The sequence below is a fragment of the Quercus robur genome, chromosome 7 (assembly GCF_932294415.1).
Source record: "Quercus robur chromosome 7, dhQueRobu3.1, whole genome shotgun sequence".
Taxonomy (NCBI): domain Eukaryota; kingdom Viridiplantae; phylum Streptophyta; class Magnoliopsida; order Fagales; family Fagaceae; genus Quercus; species Quercus robur.
In genome coordinates this window covers 30310814-30321700 of record NC_065540.1, presented here as the reverse complement: position 1 = coordinate 30321700, position 10887 = coordinate 30310814, and the positions used below count along the sequence as shown (strand labels likewise).

The following is a 10887-nucleotide window of genomic DNA, read 5'->3' as shown; positions in this document are numbered from 1 at the left end:
ATTCAGTCTCCCTTTAATGCATTGATGGAACGTGGATGGAATAAGGCGATGTTTATGAAGCCACGGGCGTCCCAGCAGCACGTGATAAGAAACTTTTGCATTAATCACATGAAACCTTGTCAAAGCTACTATTGGCCCTACCCTTAAGGCTAGCTGCACGTATCCTTCTGTTGATTCCACCGATCCTCCAAATCCTGTTATCTCCATGGGGGTCCCCAGGATCCTTCTGTCAACTAAGCCAACAGCTTCTAGGGTACTTAAGGCAATGAGGTTGAGTGATGCCCCCGTATCCACCAGTGCTCTTCTGACTTGAACACCGTTTATGGTGGCCATGAGATAAAGGGGTCTACGGTGGTCTGGGTGCTCAATTTCCATGTCTTCATCAGTGAAGGTTATTGCATTGGTTGTTTCCAGGAAAGCTCGACTAGCATGTGATTCAGCTGTAAAGCATTCCATCCCTGAATCTGCTGCTATGCTCATGAGAGACTCTGTGGCCACCCTTCTTGCTTCTGGTCCGAATCCTAATTGATTGAATAGTGACCTGAACTTAGGATTCTTCTGGAGGGTTCTGACTGTGCTCAGGTGGAAGGATCCTTCAGATTCTCCTGCTTCTGCCGGGTTCCCGTGTATTACTACTGCTACCACCCCTTTCCCTTTGTGGTTAGGCAAGGGGTTCCTCTACACTTCTGGCTCCTTCTGAGTGAGTTCCAAGGTTCCTTCCCTCAACTTTTTGTGGAAGAGCCTGCGAAGGGTCCAGCAGTTCTTAGTGGAGTGCTTCACATAATTATGGATTCTGCAAAATAAAGGATTCTTCCTTTCTTCCTCGGTTGGTGGCCTGGACACAGTGAATGGCCTGATAACCCCATCTCCAATCCATTTGTCTAGGACATGGCTTAACTCCTCAGCTGTGCATGGGATCACTGGTGGTTCCTCAAACACCTTCCCATCTGGTCTCTTCCTTTTCTCTCCTGCTGATGCTGTCATAACTTGGGTCGCGGGCAGCCTTTTTGTTCTCATGGTTTGCGTTGTCCTTCTGGTTCTCTATAACAGGTCAGCAAACTGTGTGATACATAAATTTTCAAGGTTGAGCCTGTAATCAAAAAGCATGTTGGCTATACAGGTTTCCACGAGCTCCTTTTCTTCATGGTCTCCATAGCAGTCTAGAGACACATCTTCGAATCTTTTAATAAACTGAACAGGATCTTCTCCAGGTCTCTGCCTCACCATCTGCAGGTTCTGGAAAGTGATTTTGTCTTCACCAGGGTAATATTTGGCGCAGAATTTTTCCATCATCTCATCCCAGGTCTTGATGGACCCGGGTCTCAGCGTGGTGTACCAGGTGTATGCCCTATCCACCAAAGATTTGGCAAATTCCCTTAGACATAATTCTTTGTCTCCTGCATAGGGGCCCATAGTGTGAACAAACCTGCTCACATGTTCCACGGCACTTCCATTCCTCCCATCGAAAGGATGGAACTTTGGGGGTTCGTATCCCTTAGGATATGGTTTGCCAAGAAGTTCTGGAGGGAACGGGGGATCCCGAGAGAATTGCTTGGGGATCCCTGAGAGTTTTTCCCTTTCTTACTCCAGGAGGGCATTGACGTCTGCCAGTGTCAAATACTGAGGGTTGGCTCTTCCTCCCACTGCTGACCCTCCTTCTAGCTGGGTCCCATCTTGGTGGCCAGTAGGGGGAATGTTGTCTCTGACTTCCTGTGTCCTGCCTTTTTTGAGAAGACGAACTTCTTGCTCCAGATCCTTTAACATTGCTGTCATCCTGGCCATTAGGTCTGGTTCCTGTCTTGCGTGTCTTTGTTCCGACACAACCTCCTGTTCCACCAAGGGTATCCCACCTCCTTTCCTGGAGACTTCCTCGTTTTCTCCTACAGGCTCAGAGGCCGTAGGTGGCACATTAGTTCCTTTACTGTTCCTTTGTCTTGGAGGCATTCTCTGTGAAGGGATTGTTTCTTCCTTTTTCTTTGCCCAGTCCCCAGCGGAGTCGCCAAAATGTGAGAGTGTCTTTTTTCGGGATGCTCAGGCCCAAGGATCCCGAGCCTGAATGAAAAAGAAAGGATTTGGTGGACTGGGCCTTGACTCACCGCAGCTAAATGGCTGTTTAAGAATCAAGTGAATGCAGAGAATACTCCTGACAACATACAGAAGAAATGACAAACAAGGATATCGAGGAGTGCCAAAAATTAACAACGTAAGTTCAGAAAGAAAGAAAAGCAGGATTAGCAAGACGATAAAAAAAAAAGTGCTGTGGGGATCTTGGGAATTATGAAACAGTATTTCATTAAGGCATTATCTGTTTGATTACAGAAAACTCACTAGGACGTGATACAAGGTCCAATCGAGCTCAAAAATTGCAGCCTTGAATGGCTATTTCAGCCTTCAAAACTTGCGAAGTTTGATTCTCGTTGAATCCGAGTATGTACCATAGTTGCTTTTACAGGATATCGGGAAGCAGTATTTGTTTTTCCCTTAGTATTTTCTTTCTGCACAGATTTTCTGATAGTTTTTCCTAGAGAATCTCTTCTTTCTTATGTTTCTTTCTTTTTTTCTCGCCGCCTTCTTCACAACCCATCCCCTCCTTTTATAATGGAGTTTTCTGGGCGTCCCGGGGAACCATTGGTTCCCCTGTTTTGCTTTCCTGCGAACAGAGCACGTCTTGTCCCTATTGTCTTGGTAAGTCCCTTTTCCGCTTCTTCTTATTCTTTGCTTCTCTCAGTTCTGATTCTTTTGAAAGCTTCTTGTTGGCTATCTTCTTTGGGAGTGCTGAGGTATGCCCTTCTCGGCATCCCCACTTCTGGTGCCTTCAGCTTTTCCTTTTCTTTCCTATTTGGGCGGAATCCCATCCTGCCTTCTTTAAAGATCGTTTGTTGCCATCCTTCTTCTCTGTCTTGGTTCCCCGAGGATTCTTCTGTCTGTGCCGTGAGAAGTCGCTCGCGCTTTTGTTTTTTTCTTGTTTTTCTTTTTTTCTTTTCTCTGTCTTCTTTCTATCGAGCTGTCCCGATCTTCCTTCTTCTTTGTGCCTGAAAGGATCCGCGTCTATTGATGGTGCCTGAGGATCCTTGCTTCTTATATTTTGCCGTGATCTTTTTTGGATGCTTTTCTTTTCTAGGCTTCAGGATCCTCTGGGCCTTTCGTATAATCCCTTTGGACTTGGCTTGGTTTTTCCTTCTGGGCTTAACTCATTTTTTTGGGCTTAGCTTATTCTTTCTTGGGCTTATTTTACTATGATCTCTTCTTTTTTTTTTAGACCTCAACAAACATATATATATAAATATATATATATATATATTATAGGTTAAATAGATTTAAAAAAAAAAAAAAAAGATTGTTAATGTTTCAAATCAAACCGACCAAACCAATTAAACTGAGCCGATCAAACCGCACCGCTATAGGTCGAAAAACCGACCCTAATCGTTATGCATTGGTTTTAATTATTACAAAACCGATCCCTATTAATTCGGTAACAAATTTAAAAAATAAATAAATAAATAAATAAAAATAAAAATAAAAAAACAAGCCGACCGAACCACGCACACCCCTAAATAGAATGGGTAGGAGGGAACAATTTTTCATTCCCTTCGAAATTGGGAGGAATGGGAGGGAATAAAATTAGATTTAATGAATTTTTTTTATTAAAACTCTTAAAATACCCCTATATACTTAGTTCTTTATTTTAAAATAGGGGGTTTAATAGTAATATTTTTATAAAATGATTTCATTCCATTCCTTCTATGTTACTCGCAAACAAGATTACTTACATTCCATTCATTTTCATTCCTTTTTATTCATTTATTTTAAAACATCCAATTAAGCTTACTTAATTTCATTTCATTCCATTCAATTCTTTTCCATTCCTTTCACTTACTTAAATACATTCTATTCCATTCCCTTATAACTCCTAAACGGAGCCTAAAGTATTCTGAGAGAGATCCTAACCTCCACCTATATAACTTGTGATTTCAAAAAACATGAAAAATGAGATGTTGATGCAACTTGTGTGTGCATAGGGTTCTATACCAGATGAAGCCTCTTTATTGTTGTACACGTGAACAATTAGATAGGATATTTATGTGGCATAAACAGAAATATAAAAACATAACTTTTATTTTATATATAATAAAAATATATGAAATACATGATATTTGATATTGCGAGTCCTAGTTAACTCAATTCTTGGGAAAAAAAAAAAAAGTAAATCTCTATCCTTGAATTGGATATGGGTTTGAACTTTACCGACTCTAAAAATGAATTGATGTTTTGGCTTGATAATAATATTGCATTAATTGAAATTTTATAATAGAAAAAAAAAAATTAGGTGTCAGTTTGGATAGTTTATTTTTTATCAGCTTATTTTACTATTCAGTTTATTTTTATTACTATTTATGGGCTCAACTGTACTTTTTGGTATTATTTATGGATTTCACTATACTATTTTAATTAACTTTTACTTTTATTTACAGTATTTGTACCCAAAAAAAAATGTTAGTTGCAGCAAAATAAGTGAATCATAAACGTTCCATAAATATTTTTTAAAAAAGAAAATTATAAAGAAAGAAAAAATAATTGAGGGTAGGTGTGGGTGCGGGTGTGGGTGTGGGTGTGGGCGTTTTAGTGAAGAGATGAGGACTGTGGCATCGCCGTGGACGAATACCTTCCTATTTTCCCGCATTAATGGCAGTAGAAATGCCCTTAAATCTTCTCTGAATTTACAGTTTCGCCACTCGAATCCCAAGTCCAACTCTCCTTCAACTCCTCCTCTCGCCATCGCCATGGCTGCTTCATCTCCTCTATCCACAACAAATCCTCATCCTCAGGTTAATATTTTATTTCGTCGTTTATCATTTTCCTCAAAATAAATTCACTTATTCCGTTTGGTTGCCGAGAAAGTGAGGGAAAACTTGTTACAATTGTCCCTACTGAATTTTGTTTTCAAATTCTCAAAATTTTTGAATTTCCTGTCAACATCAGCTTCTAATGAAGCTTAGGGTTTTATTTTCTGTTTTAATTGAATTCTTAAGAATTATTCAATGATATTAGTATTTTCATCTTGTAATTTGTATAATGAGTGATTGATGGATTATTTTGAAAATTAAATAAAAGAAAATGGTAACAATAATTGATTGATGAATAATTGAAGGTATGCAAATAGCAAGAACACTCCATGTGATCAAATCCGAGCTAATGGTAAAATAATGTTGTTGTCTTTCTGAAACAGACTGTGTCAGCTGGAGATGGTGACAAAGATCACTCCAATGTGTTTCAACTCATTCAAGCACATCAGGTTTTTTTGTGTGTGTGTGTGTGGGGGGGTGGGTTTGTTTCCATTTTATATCTGTTTCTGAATTACGCGTGTAAGAGCTCGCTAATGCTTGAAACTTCTATGTAGGAGTGGAAAGATTGTGGATGGAAAAATGCATTTGGATTTTGTTGATTTTGAGTTGTTGTTGTTATTACAGGAAAAAGCTGCTCGGCTTCCTCCAGTTGAGGAAATTAGAACTGTGCTTGATCACAGTGTGCGCGGAATGCTCTCTACGTTATCTCAGGTTTTTGAAACACCTTTTTGATAAGTTCAGGGTTGTTATTTCGTTTAAGTGTTGATTCTGATTGATGAAATTAGTATAGATATTCACTGAATCTTGGACAATTCTTTCAATGTAATACAGAATCTCATGACTTCTACATGAGTTAACCATCAATGGAAATCTGACATCTTATTTGGCAGTTCATGTTTTATGTTTTATTTGAGCTCTAGCTCAAATATCACCTCCTCCCCTTGTAAGAGAGTAAGATGGAGAATGAGATTATGAGTTCAAGGCCCATCAGGTGCATGTGTTGTAACTAACCAATAAAGAAATGTTGTATTTCTCAATAATGGGATCACTTACAACTTAACTTTGAGGGCTTCTTTTTACTGGAATGATGTAACAGATTTGTAGAGTTGTGATTATATGGGTTTCCCACCTGATTGAATGAAAAATGACCAATTACAACAACAAAAAGTCTTAATCCCAAATGACCAATTAATTATAACAAAAAGTAAAATATAATTCTAACATGCCTCCTAGGCATGAGGATAAATTGCTTAGCCCATTAGGGGTGAAAAGCCCTTGGATTACTTGGTAACTGGTTTTGGTGGGTGGGGTCAGTTGCCCGTAGGAGTTTGATTAACAGTGAGGATTGTTGTATAGTATGCTCTGCGATGTGCAACTAATCTTAGTGAAGTTCTCCTATGTCATCAAAAAAATAATAATTCTAACATGCCCACATTTGTTATTAAATATGCCGTTCCTACACATTTGAGTTAGGAAAAATCAGATTGAGAAAAATGAAACAAGTTAATCTTTAAGAATGATTTTTTTCTCATATTAAATGGATTTATGTGTGTTGGATCCTCAAGATACTTTTCTTGCAGCACAGTGGAGTCCACGACTCAATCTGTTAATCTGTAATAATTAGTTCTTCTCTTTTTTAATAATAAAATTTATGTGTGTTGGAAAGTCTCAAGATACTTTGCTTGTTGCACAGAGGAGTCCATGACTCAATCTTTTCTTAGCCCCCACAACTTGAAATTAAAGTAAGTAGCTTGAATTATTGAGACCTTGGATGTCAGTGTCACAGATGGATGCTGACATAAAAGCCAATTGGTCCCAACAAACAAAAGCCCATTCGAAATTTGGATTTTGCTATTATAACTTCTTGGTATAATCAACTCTTATTCCATTTCTATGCCATGTATGGAGTTGTGTTGGTAGTCATTATTTTACTGAAATTACACTTATCCAGGAAATAATATTCTGTAAAATAAAAATTACATTGCTTCATACATAACATAGGATTAATATTGGTCTTACATTAACAGTCACTATGTGGTTATGATGTTATAAGCACCTTTGATATACTTTAAATGTTCATGGCATCTTCCTGTTGGTTGATATTTTATTATGCTACTCACTTATATATATATAAAATAAAATAAAATAAAAAAGATGTTTTATTGTGCTACTAATTGTTCTGCCAATTTTGTTGACCTTGGCTAATCTTTATTCTGAATTCCCTTTCACATGCAGAAGCATGAGGGCTATCCATCAGGGTCGATGGTTGATTTTGCCTGTGTTGCAGATGGATCTCCAATATTAGCAGTCAGCAGCCTGGCAGCTCATGCAAAAGTTTGCCCAGTTCCATTACTTTTTTTTTTTTTTCGTTTATATTAGACTGGAGAATTATAAGGTTGATGACATTCCAGGATATAACCTTCATGTTCAATTGCAAAATATCTCTCTTTTGAGAAACTGAGAAACATGATACATAATATATAGGGTTAAAGAATGAGACTGTCTTAGTTGATTGATAATTGATAGTGAAGGAATCTTCTGAATGCTTCCCATAAAGATAAATGCTTTGATAGAATTGGATTCTACCAATGCATGTCATATATGCTGGATTAGGTTAGAAAGCTAGGTCATGATTTATCATTCTTCACATAATATTCTGGTCCAGGTCCAGGTCCATGTACATACAGCATATAAATATACCTATGCTTATGTGTGTGTAACTGTGTTAACCATAGCCATGGTATTAACTTTACCATTATATAAAGCTTGCAAGTTGCAATCTCTTCTTTTTGATTTAGAAAGTTCAGTCTACTCCGAGTCCCATTTTGCTATTTTATGCAGGACTTAACAGTAAATCCCAAGTGCTCATTGCTTGTTGCTAGAGATCCTGAGGACAGGACTGATTTAGTAATCACTCTGCATGGTGATGCTATTTCTGTAAGTTATAACCTTCTCAAGTGTTGCATTGTATCTTAATTGATTCTGCAAGGACTTCACATCTTTGTTTTTAACAATCATATAGGTTTCTGAAAATGATATAGCTGCCATTCGTACTGCATATTTGGCAAGACATCCAAATGCATTTTGGGTAACTTTTGCACTCTTGTTCTCTAGCATTCTTCTCCCCTTAACATCCCCACCCCCCCACCCCCCCCAAAAAAAAAAAAAAAAAAAAAAAATCCTTTGTGTAAGTGGACTACTAAATCGATACTTTTGATTTGAAGGTTGACTTTGGTGACTTTCAATTTATGCGCATTGTACCAAAAGTTGTACGGTATGTTTCAGGGGTTGCCACAGCTCAGTTAGGATCAGGAGGTTGGTGAACCATAACAGTCTTTTATATTTCTTCTTTTGATCATAGTCCAATTCTTCTTCAAGTTCTTCTGTTCTTGAGAGGGACAGGGGGATTTGATGCCCTGCAGGTCACTTATGCTTTCTGCTAAATTGTTATACTATTATTATTATTTTTAATCTTCTTTCCTGTTCTCATTTAATGTATGTTTCTTTTGCTTCTACTTTCAGAGTTCAGTGGAGAGGATTACAAATCTGCAAAAGTTGATCCAATAGCCCAGTTTTCTAAGCCTGTTGCTGTACGGGATTTAATATTTTGTGATAAAATTTTCTTTTTCTTATCAAACTTAAGCCATTTGTATTCCTTAATTAAAACTCTATTTTTCCAGTCTCATATGAATAGAGATCATGCTGAAGATACAAAAGTCATTGTGCAACACTGGACATCAATTCCGGTAATCTGAAATATCACTCTTACTTTGAACTGGGAAGCAGATGAATTTTTTTTTCTTTCTTTTTGTTTCTAGATCAGTGTAGGATATCTTCTCATCATTTATACACCCAAGACTGCCCTGGCTGGTAAAAATTAAAAGTGATAAGGTCCGATAAATTGGGTGCCATATGGTTACACCAGAATCTATTGAGTCTACCCGTGTGACCTGGGTGTATGATGTGCATTCTTCAATTGCCTGGATGTGTTTATGATGCCATTTTAAAGAAATGAAATACACTTACATGCCCTCCCACCCATATGTGGGCAAGAGAGATAGAGATGAGTTTGATTCACTTCATAAAAGCTGGAATTTGATTTTTCGGCAGGTGGACTTTGCTTACATGCTGGATTTGGATAGCCTTGGTTTCAATGTTAAGGTATTCTTAATGTTTAACAATTTGTTTTTCATAGCTGTTTATATTTTTGAAAGCTCATTTTTTCTTTTGTAGCTAAAGGGGGCTTTACTTTAGTATTTGATCCTTTTTTTTTTTTGGTCACTCACGTTAAATAAAAATTGACTTTTGAATTATAAAGAAGTTGTTCATTTTCTGTTTTGAACTTTCTCTTGTTTCTTCTTTTAGGCTGGTTATCAAGGGACAAATTTCAAGCTTCGAATTCCTTTCCCTAGGCGTGCTGAAGATAGAAAGTGAGACATTTTATTTGAGAAACTCTTCACATGTGCTCTTCTGCTTTTGTTTCACTCTAATTATTTTAGTTTATGCTGCAAGGGTTCTAGTTAATTTGATACTAGACAGTGGTCATGGATAAAAATTGATTCCAATTTATGGAATATCAAATGATATGCAACAATGGAAGTGTTGCTTTTGTACCCCACAAGAGCAAAGGGGCATACCCCAGAAGGACCAACGTGCCGCCACCACTCCTAAGTTGGAGAGGTGACTAGTACATTACATGAACTCTTGAAACCAACTCAAAAGGACCAAAGAAACATTAAGTGGCCCTACAGATATCCTCAGAGATACACCATTTTTATAGCCATAGTATTTTATAATATATGATGACAACAGATTTCCAAGTCTCCATAGAGTGTCATGTAAACTGTGGGTCGGAGAAACTTATTCTTCATATTTTGGGTTCCATACTATTGTCCTCTGTTCACTTGGAAACATACACAGGAGTGTGGAAGGAGGTGTACCATCCCCCGCAATGTAATCATTGCTATATCCCTTGTGGTATAGCAATAAGAGAGGTCACTGCTTCTTGCAGTGTGCTTGTTGTTTCTCTTTAATTACAGAAATCCTTTTCTGAATACTGTAATATTATGAATTTGCTCAAGCTGAAATTTGAAAATTTTCCGCCGTTTTCATTGAGAAATTTTGTTTTGACCATGCATATACTGTCTCTAGCAAAAGATAATAGGTTAAAAAGGTTGCTAATATAATATTTGGCTGCATTGTTTGAGCTGAATTAGTTTCTTTCAACAAACTAATATCTTCTTGTATCTTTCTAGGGATGTGAAGACTCTTGTAGTTGAAATGCTTCAAGCTGCTAAGCCCCTAGCTGATTGATTCCAGAGTAGAAAATAACAGATTTGTGGACAAAGATATTCTCATTATGTTGGATCATGCAGCACTTCACAATTGCCTTCTGTGTACATGGACAAATTTAAATCGTGGAAAACATGTGAACAAAGATAACTCTGGTGGAAAGGTGACAATCAAATTGGTATACTTTTAGCTTATTTCTCTTATATGCTCTAGAAGTTTTACTTTTAGCAGCTGCTGTGGTTAAATGAGTCATGTAAATAACCAATAAAATCAAAACTGTTGGTATGAGATATTCAAAGAAAACACCATTAAATGTTTCATCTTCTTTTGATTTTTGTGTGGAATTGTATAAAGACTTCTGTCAAGTAATCCAGTTGTATTCGAAATATATATGAGACAATATCATAGTGTTTATATATCCCTGCACTTGTTTCAAGCTCAATTGTTTTCATGAGCATGCATTTGATGGACCTGATGTATCTTTTATTTTTTATTTTTGAAGAGATGATGGATCAATTTTATACCTGGAAGAGAGTATTTAATTTGGCCAACCTTCACCTTAGAAAGTGTGGTCGAATATAACCTAGTATTAATGCTGTATCAGGTGTTTGCGTGTAAGCTAAAGGTGAGGTTTGATTTGATTATAGTTGTATGATGGCTTCCATGAATAATGTACGGATATCATTGGCATCAATATTAAGGTCTTTGGTAATGTAATTATTACTACTTTCCAAAGACTCATTTGTTATCA

The 10887-nt window shown here is 37.2% G+C and overlaps 1 protein-coding gene across 2 annotated transcripts; it reads left to right on the top strand.

The window, feature by feature from the left end:
* Positions 1 to 4588: 4588 nt before the first annotated feature.
* Positions 4589 to 10887, top strand: LOC126693093 (uncharacterized). Of its 2 annotated transcripts, XR_007645204.1 has the most exons (13): positions 4589 to 4826; positions 5228 to 5293; positions 5469 to 5555; positions 7080 to 7178; positions 7686 to 7781; positions 7867 to 7932; positions 8069 to 8159; positions 8367 to 8434; positions 8525 to 8590; positions 8955 to 9005; positions 9210 to 9274; positions 10100 to 10314; positions 10639 to 10887. XR_007645204.1 is itself a non-coding variant. In XM_050388962.1 (12 exons), exons 1-12 carry the CDS (start codon positions 4632 to 4634, stop codon positions 10155 to 10157), a joined length of 1008 nt encoding a protein of 335 aa, XP_050244919.1. In that variant the 5' UTR covers positions 4589 to 4631; the 3' UTR covers positions 10158 to 10578. The 2 variants fall into 2 exon arrangements, 1 of the variants encoding a protein (XP_050244919.1); XM_050388962.1 differs by lacking the exon at positions 10639 to 10887 and having other exon boundaries at positions 10100 to 10578.